The 15,927-nt window shown below is 43.5% G+C and overlaps 1 protein-coding gene across 1 annotated transcript in view; it reads right to left on the minus strand.

The window, feature by feature from the left end:
• Positions 1–15,927, minus strand: part of hmcn1 (hemicentin 1) — a 105,343-nt gene that overhangs the window by 49,323 nt on the left and 40,093 nt on the right. The window contains exons 12-23 of the mRNA XM_073852725.1: positions 14,786–14,927; positions 14,570–14,697; positions 14,256–14,369; positions 13,985–14,143; positions 13,099–13,293; positions 12,764–12,859; positions 9,636–9,763; positions 9,361–9,505; positions 8,190–8,302; positions 6,648–6,807; positions 6,289–6,466; positions 5,483–5,610 (exon numbers count right to left, since the gene is read on the minus strand). Of these exons, the coding sequence (XP_073708826.1) occupies positions 5,483–5,610; positions 6,289–6,466; positions 6,648–6,807; positions 8,190–8,302; positions 9,361–9,505; positions 9,636–9,763; positions 12,764–12,859; positions 13,099–13,293; positions 13,985–14,143; positions 14,256–14,369; positions 14,570–14,697; positions 14,786–14,927 (1,686 nt within the window). The remainder of the gene's footprint in view (positions 1–5,482; positions 5,611–6,288; positions 6,467–6,647; positions 6,808–8,189; positions 8,303–9,360; positions 9,506–9,635; positions 9,764–12,763; positions 12,860–13,098; positions 13,294–13,984; positions 14,144–14,255; positions 14,370–14,569; positions 14,698–14,785; positions 14,928–15,927) is intronic.

Consider the following 15,927-nt stretch of genomic DNA (forward strand, 5'->3'; position numbering starts at 1 on the left):
GGCTGCTAGAGGACTCGCCATCCCCCTCCCAAGTCGCCGAACGGGTAGTGGTTGACCGGATGCTGAGAGCGCTCCCGCGCTCGATGAGGCAGGCTGCCGGCATGCGGGGCCCAAAGTCCATCGCAGAGCTCGTCGAGGCGGTCGAACTGGCGGACGCAGCCTATCATCGGGAGGCCGGGGAGCGAGCGCCGCCTTTTCCCCGGAGGGTGCCCCAGGAGCGACGGCCGCCAGAGGGCATCCCACGACCAGTGCGCAGACCGTCCAGCCCCCGCGACGAACCGATGCCCACGGACCCACCGTCTCCGCCTGTGAAGCCTTGGATGGCGGGCTGTGTGGTTCACCGCAGGACCCCCCGTGGAGCCCCGATGACCACGGTGAAAATTCAAGGCCGCTCCTGTCAAGCTTTACTGGACTCAGGAAGTGCCGTGTCCCTAGCAAGGCCCGGCACGCTGGAACCCCGGCCTAGTCCCAAAGCTGTAATGCCCATTACTTGTGTCCACGGAGATACCCGCCAGGTATTTACTAATCTTCTCACCTTCCACAAAGGTCGTAAAGCCTGGACTCTGGAAGTTGGCGTCCTCAAGGACCTACCTGTGCCGCTGCTACTGGGACGGGACTGGCCGGGGTTGGAGGCCGCCCTAGCCGAAACCACACAGCCCGCCCGTCCACGCCGACGCCTACGTCGCCAGCCGTCGCGGGGGTCTGAGAGCCCACACAGCCTGCTGACAACCGACAGTGGGAGAGAGGGTGAGTCCCCCGCCCGTGATACTAACCTTTTCCATAATGTTTTCCAGCAGGTTACGGGTGGGGGAGACTTTGGAAGAGCCCAGAAGGAAGACGACAGGCTGAAACACTGCTGGCGGCAAGTACGCGTCCTTGAAGGCCAGGACGTCCTTCCGGCCCCTCACCCTCTCCCACACTTCGTCGTGCAAAACGGTCTGCTGTACTGTGTCGCGGAGCGGCGGGGGGAGGTAAAACGTCTTCTCGTTGTCCCCAAGGAGAAAACGGAGACAGTCCTGGAGCTGGCGCATGCTCACCCCATGGCTGGACACCTGGGCGCCCAGAATACCGTGCAACGTATCCGTGATAGATTCCACTGGCCGGGACTCGAAGCAGAGGTCAAGAGGTTCTGCCAGGCCTGCCCAGCATGCCAACGGACATCCCCACGGAAACCTCCCCCCAGCCCACTCATCCCTTTACCCATCATTGGGGTGCCCTTTGAGCGGATCGGGATGGACATCGTAGGGCCGTTGCCGAGGTCTGGCCGGGGCCACGAGCACATCCTCGTCATTGTAGACTACGCCACCCGGTATCCAGAGGCCGTTCCGCTACGCCAAGCCAACGCGAAATCCATCGCCCGGGAACTGTTCCTGCTGTGTAGCCGGGTGGGGCTACCGTCGGAGATACTGACCGACCAGGGAACGCCCTTCATGTCCCGGCTAATGGCTGACCTCTGCCGGCTGCTGAAGGTACGACAAATCCGCACATCAGTCTACCACCCTCAGACCGACGGGCTCGTCGAGAGGTTCAATCAGACCCTGAAGCAGATGTTGCGGAAGGTAGCTGCTGAGGACAAGAAAGATTGGGACCTCCTCCTCCCCTATGTGCTGTTCGGAGTCCGAGAAGTTCCCCAGGCATCCACGGGGTTCACCCCATTTGAGCTCCTCTTTGGACGACAACCCCGCGGCCTCCTCGACGTGGCCCGAGAGGCCTGGGAGCAGCAGCCGGCAGTCTACCGGACCGTCGTTGAGCATGTGCAAGATATGAGGAGTAAAATCGACCGCGTCATGCCATTAGTCCGGGAACATCTGGTGAAGTCCCAGCAAGCCCAGCAACGTCTGTACAACCGGGCGGCCCAACCGCGGGAGTTCCACCCAGGTGACAAGGTGATGGTCTTGGTCCCCAACGTAGCCTGCAAGTTCCTGGCACAGTGGCAAGGACCCTATACAGTGGAGGAACGAGTCGGCCCGGTGAACTACAGGGTAAGACAGCCCGGCCGAAGGCAGGCTGTACAACTATATCATGTCAATTTGCTGAAGAAATGGGTCGGGGACCGAGACCAAGTGGCCGCCCTAGCCGTCCAAGAGCCCGCGGTTGTGGACGCCAACCCTAACCTCTCGGCCGCCCAGAAGACGGAGCTGCGGCACCTGGTCGGTCAGTTCCAAGACGTCTTCTCCGACACCCCCGGCCAGACTAACGTCCTCTCCCATGACATCCACACTCCTCCAGGCGTCGTCGTCCGGCAACGGCCCTATCGAGTCCCAGAGGCCCGCCGGCAGGCTATAGAGCAGGAGGTCCAAAAAATGCTCAAACTGGGGGTAATTGAGCCATCCCGGAGCCCTTGGTCCAGCCCGATCGTCCTCGTCCCGAAGCCAGACGGCACCCTGCGCTTCTGTAATGACTACCGGCGCCTCAATGAAGTCTCTGCCTTCGACAGCTACCCCATGCCCCGAGTGGACGAACTCCTAGAGCGCCTGGGAAGGGCCCGGTATATCACAACACTCGACCTGACAAAGGGCTATTGGCAAGTCCCCCTTTCTTCCGAAGCCCGACCAAAAACAGCCTTCTCCACTCCGTCTGGCCACTGGCAATACCGGACCCTTCCCTTCGGCTTGCACGGGGCACCCGCAACATTTCAACGCCTCATGGATGTCGTCCTTCGCCCCCATCAGACATACGCGGCGGCGTACCTTGACGACGTAGTCATCCACTCGGAGGCATGGGAGGACCACCTGGAGCGGCTCCGCAGGGTGCTGTCTGAGCTCCGTCGGGCTGGACTGACCGCCAACCCCCGCAAGTGTCACCTAGCCTACAACGAAGCACGCTACCTGGGGTTCACGGTCGGGAGAGGACTCATACGACCACAGGAAAACAAAGTAAAGGCCGTCCTGGACACCCCCCGGCCCACCAACAAGACCCAGGTACGTGCCTTCTTGGGGTTGGCGGGCTATTACCGGTGTTTTATCCCCAGTTTCTCCTCTATAGCTGCCCCCCTGACGGACCTGACCAGGAAGGGACAGCCAGAACGGGTCCACTGGAATGATTACGCGGAGCGGGCCTTTACACGCATTAAGGAAGCCTTGACCACGGAACCCGTCCTGAGAGCTCCAGACTTCGGCTGTCCCTTCTTGCTCCAGACGGATGCCTCTGACACGGGGTTGGGAGCCGTGCTCTCCCAGGTCCAGGAGGGAGAAGAGCATCCTGTCATGTACATCAGCCGTAAGCTGTCCCAGGCCGAGAAGAAATACGCGGCCGTGGAAAAGGAAGCCCTCGCCATCAAGTGGGCAGTCCTGGAGCTAAAATATTACTTACTGGGTCGACATTTTACTCTCTTTACAGATCACGCCCCCCTACAGTGGATGGCCCGAGCAAAAGACACAAACGCCAGAGTCACAAGGTGGTTCCTTTCGCTCCAGGACTTCCACTTCGATGTGCGCCACCGAGCCGGCACCAGCAACACCAACGCAGACGGGCTCTCTCGGTCCTGGGCAGCATACGCAGGTCTGTCAGGGGTCACTTCCCCCCCACCCCCAGTCTCCCCCTTTTCTTCTCTCCTCCAGAACCAGGACGTCGCTTGGGGGGGGGAGTGTGGCGGGAGTCCCGAGGAACAATCAGCGTCGCCCTGGCAACTCATCAGGAACACCTGCAACTGCTCAACACGGACCAATCGATCACGGCGAGATCTCCTTTATAAACGAGCCCCAAAGGACAGAAGGGTGAGAAGCTTCTCCAAAGAGCTAAAACGCTTACCGTCTCTCTCTATCGTTCCTTTCACAGACTCGCCGTGACGATTGGGCCGCACCCAGCCTGGACCGCTTTCACTCGGGGTGACCGCACGTTCCTGCACTCACCCCTCACTGGCCACAGTCACCAAAGAGCACGAAGGGACAGAGGATTCACGAGACACCGAGCACCGAAGACGCCACATCGCCCTTTCCCCGTATTATCTCCTTCACTTCTGCACTATTGTCAATAAACGCACCCTCCGGGGCTCACCTAAACCTCTTGTTCTGTCGTGCTATTCCCCGCCCGGCCACAATTAGTATTTAATTAGAGCATTTAGTATTGGAAAATTGTGTGTGAGTGTGTGTTAATGGTAGTGATTAGTTAAGTTTTTTTATGCCATTTGATGGAGACAAGAGCCTGTTTTTATGAGTGAGTCAGCAGTAAAGACTTATATATTTAAAGAGACTGAAACAGAGTAGTAAACAGAAAATATTACGACCCCTTGTAGGATGCATCCAACAAATGTATTGCCAACGGAAATCACCCTTAACAGCTGAAAGGATAGTACGACAAAGATATTGCTTCCCTCAGCGTATTTAATTGGAGTATTTAGTATTGGAAAACTGTGTGTGTGTGTTCATGATGGTGATTAGTTAAGTTTTTCCGCCATTTGATAGAGACAAGAGCCTGTTTTTATAATTGAGTCAGCAGTAAAGATTTTTATATTGAAAGAGACTGAAACAGAGTTGTAAACAAGAAAATGATTACGACCCTATGTAGGATGCCTCCAACAAATGCACTGCCAACGGAAATCACCCTTAACAGCTGAAAGAATAGTATGACAAAGATATCTCTTCTCTCATCGGACATTCAAACTAATGTTTTATTGTGAATATGAGACTGAGCTGAAGAATGAATGCTGTACCAGATGCAGTAATATAATATGCTTTCAATGAAGCAACTCAATGTTCCTTTGTTACTAGTTCTAAAGTGACGTTTTCAAATTAGTAATGGAGGCTTAGGCTCAGCTGTTAAACTGAACTTGCTGCTTTGACAGTCATCTATTATTTACTTATTAACTCAATCACTGCTTCATCCTTCTGTACATAGTAAATGACACATGTGTCTCAACTCCCTCATTAAAGCATGTACAGGCACTATTGTGTATTGTTTACTTTAAATCCAAAAATAGTATTTTAAAAAGCATATGGATGTTTTTGTCAGATATGGTAAAAAATGGTACCTGTCTGAACAGCCCCTCAAAGACACATTAATCATAAGATGGACTACACAAAAAACAAATGACAAAAGAGTTTGGATATGTGTCTGTCCTGGTAAACAGCCTATCAGCATGTGTGCAACATAAACACGTGGAGGCACTTACTGAGTTGATTGTGGTGTGTGATGTGAAATTGACTATCAAATATGCACTAATCAGTCATCTAATGATGCTCATTCAGTGTTGTTTCACATGCGGTTGTCTGTCGAAATATTTATTTTATAGTTGTGGGTACAAGCAGAGCACTTGAAATCAACTCAGGATGTTCAAACACAACTGATCGAAGCCTGATGTCACCGCAAGACTGAGACAACGTGATGCTTTTAAACAGATGGGACTTGTTTTTTAAGACCTCTGGGCTGATGCGTGCTTGTATGAACTTCAATGGAATGAGATAAAACTGTCATTACTTTGATAAATTTCACATGCAAGTACAAATTGTGAGAATATCCAAGTAAATAAATGTGTTAATCTTACCCAGCACGCTAAGTTTGATCATTTGAGTGAAATTTCCAGCTATGTTGGTAGCCACACAGATGTACATGCCAGTGTCAGTCACGCGCGTTTCTGTGATTCTCATGGAGCCTGATGGCAGCTGAATGTGTCTGTGAGAGAACAGGTTACATACATTAAGGAAGAAGAAGAAGAAGAGGCTAATATGTGAAGCTAACAGTTCTTTTGCAGATGTAAAACCACACAGGTGCTCCTGGTTTACAGAGTAGCTTCCGAAATTATACCTCTGTTTACTTTCATGGTGAGCTGAGAAAGGAGAATTTAATTACTGTGTAATTTTAATCTGACCGCAGTATTCTGCCTTTAGGCTGTACAGTAAACATCAGCCCTTGATAAACAATGCAGAAAAGAGAAAGCTACTCACTCACAAGGTCAATGGTGTTTAAAAGTAGAATACAAGTTTTGATATATTTACAGTAGGAAATTTACAAAATATCTCAACATGATCTTTACTTAATATCCTAATGATTTTGGGCATAAAAGAAAAATCTATAATTTTGACCCATACAATTTATTTTTGGCTATTGCTACAAATATACCCGTGCTACTTAAGACTGGTTTTGTGGTCCTGGGTCACATCTTGTGCATGTTGAGTAAATTTTCTGATGACTTCTAGTGATGCAAGTGTGAATAATTGAGTGACCAACTACAATACTATTGTTTGAAAGTTTGGGTCCAATATGAATTTTTTTTTTTTTATCGTGTCTTCACATTTATTATCATCATATGCATTCATTATAAAGAGGCTTTCACATAAGTGAAATTGATACCTAGTAGAGAAGGGTGAGATGAGCTGCTTGTCTTTGGCCCAGGTGATGATGGGAGGAGGTACGCTATCCACCTCACATGGCAGTGTGACATCATCACCCACTGTTACCGACATGTCCAACAGCTTGCCCGAGTTATTTTCCATCTCTGTTCCACCAGCGCCGCTCAGCCTGGGCTTCACTACACGTTTACAAAGACATACAGTATGCAAGTACAGCAGGGTGAGATTGACGGATGCACCAAACTAATAAACAGGAAACAAACAAATAAAGCACACACAGAAATTATGAAAACACAAGAATCAAATAACCACAGATGACAGGTAAAACAGAGCAGAACAACTAGGTCAAGCTGCTCTAACCGTAGACAGTGAGCTGGATCTTCCTGGAGCTGTATCCAGCAGGGTTGGTGGCTGTGCACACAAACTCGCCCGACTCTTCACCACTGGGGGAGACAATGTAAAGACTGCCATCCTCACCCAGAGAGAAGGCACGGCCACTCAGATCCAGCAACTCTCCTCGCTGAGGAAACATTGTCACACATACATATAGCAACATGAGGGTACATTGCAAGCCTGAAATGGTGAGAACAGGTTCTTTGCAAATGTATTACAAATAAAAAAACCTAAATGATTCCATTGCATAAGTATTCAAACCCTTATCTGGGACAGTTGAGATTTAGCTCAGGAGCATTCATATTGCTTGTAGATGTTACTACACTTCGAGTGAAGTTAACCTGTGGCAAATTCAATTGAATGGGTATGATTTGGAAAGGCACACACGTCTTTATAAAAGGTCTAACAGCTGAAAATGCATATCAGAGCAAAAACCAAGTCTTGAGGTCAAAAGAACTACCTGAAGAGCTCAGAGACAGGATTGCGTCAAGTGACACATCTGGAGAAGAGTTCAGAAACAATTTTGTTGCTTTGAAGGTTCACAAAAGCATGTAGTGTCTGTTACCCTTAATGGAAGAAGTTTGAAACAACCAGGACTCTTCCTAGAGCTGGTCTCCTGGCCAAACTGAGCAATTGATGGAGAAGGGCTTTGGTTAGACTGGTGACCAAGTAGCTGGTAGTCACTCTAGTTGAGCTCCATTATCATGTGGAGATAGGAGAAACCTACAGAGGAACAAACATCACTGCAACACTCCACCAATCCAGTCTTTATGGCAGTGTGGCAATCCTCTCCTCAATGAAAACACACTTTGAATTTGCCAAAAAGCACCTAAAAGACCTTAAGACTTTGAGAAACAAGATTCTCTGGTCTGATGATCCTCATTTCTAAGCATCATGTATGGAGGAAACCAGGCACTGCTCATCACCTGCAGAGTAGCATCCCAAAAGTAAAGTGTGCTGGTAGAAGCCTCATGCTGTGGAGCTGTTTTTCAGTGGCAGGGACTGAGGGACTTGTCAGAGTAGAAGAAAACCTCAATGCACCAAAATATTGAAATATCCCTAATGAAAACCCAGTCTAGAGCATTCAGAACCTCAGACTAGGCAATAGTTTCACCTTCCATCAGGACAATAAGCCTAAGCACACAGCAAGAGGCTTATGGAGAACTCTGTGAATGTTCCTGAGTGGCCCAGCAAGAGCCTGGGCTTGAACCCAATCAAATATTCCTGAAAATGTGCATCTGTGCCCAAATGTGGCCATCCAACCTGGCAGAGCTTGAGAGGTGAAGGTATGAGGAGAAGAACGGCAGATAAATGCTGATGAGCAAAACTTGTCGCACCATTCCAAAAAGATCTGAGACTGCAGAGGTGCTTCAGCTAAGTACTGAGTTAAGGGTATGAATACTTATGCAATTTACAGTTGTTTTATTTTTTAATAAATTTACGAAGTTGTGACAGTTGTGTTTTTGCTTTGTCATTATGGTGAATGAAACAGAAAGGAGACACATTCACCTTTGACCAAGAGATATCTGGTTTGGGTACTCCTAGTGCACGACATGGCAGAGAAATAGGCGTCCCCTCAATGGTACTAAATACTTGAGGGCCATGTTGAATAGTTGGCATCACTGGAGAGAAAAAAATATGTTGAAACACTTGGCTGAATATGAGGGGAGATTTAGAAACACTGCGCAGAGGGTATTTAAATGTTTTATAGGATACTGCAAAGACAACATACAGCACTGTGTCCTATAAAAATCTTGTCTCAGACTTTCACTTGGGCTGATTTTCAGCTAGTGCTTCTTTAAGACTGATCACATTTGATAAATGAGAGTTTTTGTCTCTCTGTTATTTCTCTGCAGAAGTGCTTTGCTCACACTGCTGGTTCTGTTTTTAATTCTCAAATGAATACATGAATGATGAAGGCATCTGTTGTGGGGCAGAGGGAAATACAGTCTTATTGTATACAGTCATGGAAACGAGGGCGCAGAGGACTGGACTATGTCATAGTGGTCCACAGAAAATAAATCCTTTTTTCAACAAACCTGATTCTGAATCATCTTTTAAAGAAAAAAATGGACATTCAATTTGGTAGGTATAATCCTGCATGTCATTTATAAGTATGAATATCTTCTGTTTAAAAGGTTGAAAGAAGTCTCCTATGCTTACCAAGACTACATTTATTTGACCAAAAATACAGTAAAAACAGTAATATTTAATGGATAGTTCACCCCAAAATTAAAATTCTGTCATTAATTCTTCATCCTCGTGTAGTTCCAAGCCTATAAGACCTTTATTCATGTTCAGAACATGAATTAAAGTATTTTTGGTCAAATCCAAGAACTTTCTGACACTGCAGTCTATGGCGCGGATTTCACGGATCACCGGTCTATATAAAATATCTTAATTTGTGTTCTGAAGATGAACAAAGGTCTTGCAAATTTGGAATGACATATGTGTGAGCAATTAATGACAGAATTTTAATTTTTGGGTGAACAATCCCTTTAATATAACTCCTTTGATAGCAAAGTTAGAAATCTTTTGTGACATTATAAATGTTTTTACTGTCACTATCGATCAATTTAATATGCGTTTACTGAATAAAAGTATTAATCTCTTTAAAATAAATGTAAAAAAAAATCCCATTAGTGTATTTGAGCGTTCATGTTTTGGTTTTGCATCTCACCATAGACGTTTAGTATGGTCGTGCGGTTACTGGATCCCACCACGTTTTCGGCCAAACAGGTGTACTGTCCCCCATCCTGCTGACTGACCCGTTCTATATGTAGACTACCATCACGTCTCACCGTCACATATGGGCTTGATGTAACCTAACAAGTGGTCACACACATGCACATTTAAATCGTATTTAATTATTCTAGCTGTGTAAAACATCAAGACGACATGAAATGCACAGGCTTCAGAGCCTATGTGTTTGCATGTGTGGATGTGTTAACTCACTAAGCCATTGTCATGTAGCCAGTGTCTCTCAGGAAGGGGGTTTCCAGCTAGTAACACACAAGGGAGAGTGACCTGCTGGTCCTCTATCACACTGACCACTGTGGGACTCAGAGCTATCAAAGGAGAGACTGCAGAAAAAACAAACACACGTTAGGATGGTGATACAGTAAAGGTCAAAAGTTTACATACACATTGCAGAATGTGCAAAATGTTAATTATTTGACCAAAATCAGAGTACTGACCTAAATAAGATTTTTCACATAAAAGACATTTACATATAGTCCACAAGAGAAAATAGTTTACATACACTTGATTCTTAATACTGTGTTGTTACCTGAATGATCCACAGCTGTGTTTTTTGTTTTGTTTTGTATAGTGATCGTTGTTTATGAGTCAATTGTTTGTCCTAAAAAGTTAAACTGCCTGTTGTTCTTCAGAAAAATCCTTAAAATTCTTTTATTTTTCAGCAATTTTGTCTATTTGAGCCATTTTCAACAATGGTATGATTTTAAGATCAATTTTTTTCCACACTCAGGACAACTGAGGGACTCATATGCAACTATTTCAAACGCTCACTGATGCTCCAGAAGGGAAAAACCATGCATTAAGAGCCAGGGGTGTGAATACTTTTGAACAGAATGAACATTTTCTTATTTTGTTTAGATATCATATTTTTTCATTTAGTACTGCCCTTCAGAGGCTACAGCAGATAGTTACATGTTTCCCAGAAGACAAAATAAGTGCACATCTGTAAACATTCTGTTTAAAAGTTTTCACCCCCTGGCTCTTAATGCATCTTTTTTTCCTTCTGGAGCATCAGTGAGCATTTGAACCTTCTGTAATAGTCCCTCAGTTGTCCTCAGCGTGAAAAGATGGATCTCAAAATCATACAGTCATTGTTGGAAAGAGATCAAATACACAAAAATGCTGAAAAACCAAAGAATTTGTGGAACCTGAAGAACTTTTCTGAAGAACAGCAGGCAGTTTAACTGTTCAGGACAAACAAGGGACTTAAAAACAATTATCACTAAACAAAACAAAAAACACAGCTGTGGATCATTCAGGTAACAACACAGTATTAAGAATCAAGTGTATGTAAACTTTCGAACAGGTTCATTTTTATAAATTCAACTATTATTTTCTCTTGTAGACTATACTGTATGTAAACGTCTTAGATGTGAAATAACTTATTCAGGTCAGTACTAAATAAAAAATAACGTACATTTTGTATGATCCCTCTTATTTTGGTAAAATCATTAGCATTTTGCACATTCTGCAAGGTGTATGTAAACTTTTGACTTCAATTGTATATGCAGATTTACCTAAGTATTATAGAGGTAAACACTACCACTCAAAAGAAAGTAAGAAAAAAAACACATTCAACAAGAATGCATTAAAATGCTCAAAACTTAAAGTTTTCTATTTATAATAAATTCTGTTCTTTTGAACTGTCTAATCATCAAATGTTTTCAACATTGATAATAAGAAATCAGCATATTAGAATGATTTCTGAAGGATCATGTGACATTAAAGACTCAAAATTCAGATTTACAGAATAAATTACATTTCAATCTCCAAACTTTTAACAGTAGTGTTTATGAGAATGTTACAGTTTCTCAAAGACAGTTTAAAAAAGGTCCACCCTTTACATATACCACACTGACAAAGATTAGCCATTCACACTAATTCATGGGTGCATCCTACGAACTTTTATCCTCAAGATGAGAAAAGAGGTTTTAAAATATACTCCTAATTATTTTAGATGTGATTCTCCTGATTCAATCAGACAGAGGATGGTTAAGTCTCCACTGGAAACACTGACACTGAAAACTCTGTGGACTGGCCGCACCTCTGATGTTTTGCTTGTTAAATTTCCATGGATACCTTGGAATACACATAAAAAGTGTCACTGGGGTATTAGAGCTCAGCAGAGCAGAATTATGGGATGGCTGAGACACACTGCACAGACCACATTAGTGACCTTTAGCTTCAACTTGGTGTTATGTTGTTTTTACAGGACCACAAAAACAGTCACTCCCTCACACAGAGATACGCTTACACTGGAGACACTTCTGATCTCTCACAGTGTGTACTTTAAAACCCACTGACCCTTGGTTAGGATTTTGGAATTATGTTTAGGCTTTAAAGTGTTCAGTATTTATATGAGTCATAGTGTAAACTGCATAATCAAAAATGTTCTTTTTGCTTACTCTTTAAATATACACATTAGGTTATTTATTTACCCAAAATGATTATATGGAGAGAAGGGTAAATTATATAATACATTTTGCTTATTTAATTTAAAATCAAGCACAATATCAGGCCAAATCGGTAGATGTTTCAAAGTTTCTGCAAGAACCTTTGAATGAGCCATTTTCTTAAATTCATGCAAAGAGAGTAATTTTTTGCCAGGCTCACATATTGAAGTTTCAAGCAGGCCAGTCAAGTGTGGTAAGGTCTCAACTGATTGACGTCATCCTGTGGGATCAGAACTCATAGAGCAGAACTTCACAGATGCTAGAAATGGATTATGAGCCACTGCTGGGTCTCCAGCGATTTGATCAAAGACATAAGTATAAAAAGATGCCTGAATTCTTTTGATTCTTTGAGGGCAAAGCTGACACAAGCCCACTGTATTCTCAAAGGCACGCATGCACGCATGAGCTTCGTCGCGCAAGTGCAAATGCATCTAACATCTATAATGTAATTAAGCAACCTCAAAAACATAAATGTAATCTAATAACTAAAGTACACACTGCAATGCATTATGCATGTTTTAGTGCTCACATCTGGTGCGGTATATCCCTCGCCACAGAAAATGAATTTCAACTTTCTCTGGTTTTGGACTTCTATTATAGCATCCTATCTCTCTCAACCAAAAACACATGTACCCCTGAGCCTAATAAATTCATATGAACTCAAACATCAAACTGTGCTTCTGAGCACCTTGCGAACTCCAGCTAATGGGCCTCAGGCCGAGAAAATGTACATGTGACTAAGATAAAGGAAGTGCAAAACAATTAATATCCCACACTGGCTTCCTTCAAGTGTCCTGCTGACAGATGGATCAGCATAAACATGAAACATATGCTGCAGTTTTGACTGAACAGTTTTTTCAGATGTCGTACCGAGTCCAGTCACAGTGACTTTGGCCTTGGTCTGGATTTTGCCAAAATGGTTTTGAGCTTCACACACATAGCTGGCCTCATCCTCTACCCAGAGGTCTGAAAGGCAAAGAACATCTACTTGTTATCTACTTGTAAATAAAAAAGTAAATGATACAAAGTGCAACTATTACTTAATTCCTCTTAAAAAAATATTCAGGCATTCATTTAAAAAATAAATAAATAAATCGAATGAAAAAAAATATATAGTTATAATGCATCCAACTCGATATTTCTCCTAATAAAAAAAGATTCATAGCAGTTTTTAGAGAGTGAGAAAATAAAAGAGAGACACTTACTGGTGATGAAAAGGTCCCCATTATTTTTTTGAGTGACAGTACTGGGACCGCGATGCTGAGACAAGAGTTGGACGTTGTCCTCTCGTCTCCAAGTGAGCTGGGGTTTTGGGTGGCCTTGTGCATGACAAGGCAAGGTGATGTTGGTGCCAATATCAGCAGACAGATCTGAAGGCTTTTTTGAGAACTGAGGAGCAGCTGTGGAACACAGGATAAAGAACATAACAGTTGTTTGATTCATTTATTCATACAGTAGGGGTCTTTAATAGCCAACTAAAAACAAAAATACAATCAAGTCTACCAAAGCTCATAGAAAGTAAAATTCAGCTAAATGTTTGAAAGTCTCTGCTACATTGAACTGCATTAAAGGCATAGTTCATCCAAAAATGAAAATTGCCCCATGATTTACTCACTCTCAAGCAAGCCTAGGTGTATATGACTTTCTACTTTTAGACGAATACAATCGCAGTTACATTAAACAATATCAATACATTTTTTATAAAGTTTTATAATGGAGATTATGGTTTATAAAGTTATAAAAATTGAAATTTTTCTTACACAAATGCATCGATTCGCTTCAGGAGGCCTTTATTAACCCCCTGAAGCCATGTGGAGCACTTTTTGTGATGGATTGATGCACTTTATTGGACTACTAAATATCAACAGCCATCTACTGCCATTATAAAGATTAGAAGAGCCAGGAAATTTTTTTAATACAACTCTGATTGTATTCATCTGAAGGAACAAAGACATATACACCTGGGACAGCTTGAGGTTGAGTAAATCATGTGGTAATTTACATTTCTGGATGAACTATCCCTTTAAAAGTACATTAGCAACACAGTACAAAAATAATGATGAATGGTTATGCATAAAAATATAGTCTTACAGCCCACATCCAGAGTGATGTACCCCTGTGCAGAGCCTGCTGAATTTATCGCCACACACGTATACTCTCCTGCGTCTATGTCCCGAGTCTGTTGAATGCTCAGAGTACCATGCTGAGGGTCCATACTTAAAACTGCAGATGGTTTTAACTGCACATCACCTGAAGATCAAATATACAGTACATTAGGGTTAGTGGTGTCTATTAAAATGAAAACAGTGGATAAATGACAGAAAGATCACAGGTTCACAGGTTAAGGGGGACACTAGCTGACCTCTGTACCACAGGATGTCCGGATGTGGAACTCCTGTGACCCTGCACTCCAAAGTGGTCGTCTGTCCTAGACCAATCAGCAGGTCAGAGTGAGGGACTGTCACCTGCGGAGACTCTACAGAGGGGCGAAGATCACAGGAAACTTAATTAAAGACTAGTGTAAAACCACAGGGTGGGACTGGATATGTCAAATGTCTCACTTATTTACAGTTGTAAGAAGCTGAGTATTTGAGTGAGTGAAAAACACCATCTTAGACCTTTGGTTTGGGATTTATTGCTTTCATTTAGCATTGTTACGCAATTCTCTGTACTTACCGATATAGCTGACGATGGCAGTTTGAGTGTCTGTTCCTGCCACATTACTTGCCAAGCAGCCGTATGTCCCAGCATCCTTTGGCCCTGTGTTTCTGATGACGAGTGTGCCATCGGGGGTCAATCTGTGTCTGGGTAAAAAGAGTACAACAGACTACAGTAAAAGCTAATACATAGAGACCAGATTTTAAAGAAAAGTATTTATTTATTTTTTTTTACCTGCTGGAGCCCATAATGAACATTTCATTGTGTGTCCACACCACCATGGGTAAGGGGTAGCCTTTGGCTGAACACCTGATCCAAACTTCCTGACCAGTGCGGAACGTCTGGTTTCGTGGGTCAACTGTCACCACAGGTGGTTCTAGAATGAAATTGAATCGGTCATGATGTTAGGTAACAGAACATCCTAGCAGCTGCTGTGCAAATGTACTGTGGCAGTAAATTTTGCACAAACAAACACAGCTCAAATGTGCTAAAGCAGTGATTCTCAACCTCAGCAAACTTCCAAGGGAGCCTCAAGATGATTGTTTTGTCCTAAAATAGGACAAAACAACTAAGATATTTCTTATTTTAATTACTTTTTTGTATTTGAAGAACAAGGATTGTCACAGACTTGGAAAACCTGCGTTTCTAGATCAGGAAAAGTGATGTTAAAGGAATAGTTCACCCAAAAAAAAAAAATTCTGTCATTAATTACTGACTGGATGTCATTCCAAACCCGTAAGACCTTGCTTCATCTTTGGAAAAAAAATAAGATATTTTTAATGACATCAGAGAGCTTTTTAACCCTGCACAGATAGAAATACAACGGACATATTCAAGGGCCAGAAAGGTAATAAGGACATTGTTAAAATAATTCATGTGACATCAGTGGTTCAACCATAATTTCTGACCTGTGCTGGCAAAATCAGTCGGAATGCACACTGTCTAATTATGAGGTACAGGCAAAAGAAGTAAAAAATGTCAGAATTTGAGTTTTTGACAAAAATTAGTTCATAAAGCCCTCTTCTAGCGATCCCAATGCTCCATAGAGTAATTAAATGAGAAGTTCACTTATAGAACAAAAATTTACAGATAATGTACTCACCCACCTTGTTATCCAAGATATTCATGTCTTTCTTTCTTCCTTCAGTCGTAAAGAAATTATGTTTTTTGAGGAAAACATTTCGGGATTTTTCTCCATATTGTGGGCTTCTATGGTGCACCAAGTTTGAATTTCCAAAATGCAGTTTAAATGCGGCTTCAAAGGTCTTATCTAGTGAAACGATCAGCAATTTATTTTTTACAATTTATATACTTTTTACCTCTTGTCCTGCTCTGCCTAAACTGTTTTTTTCCAGTTCAAGGCAGTTAGGGTATGT

Source organism: Garra rufa, chromosome 13, assembly GCF_049309525.1.
Source record: "Garra rufa chromosome 13, GarRuf1.0, whole genome shotgun sequence".
Lineage (NCBI taxonomy): Eukaryota > Metazoa > Chordata > Actinopteri > Cypriniformes > Cyprinidae > Garra > Garra rufa.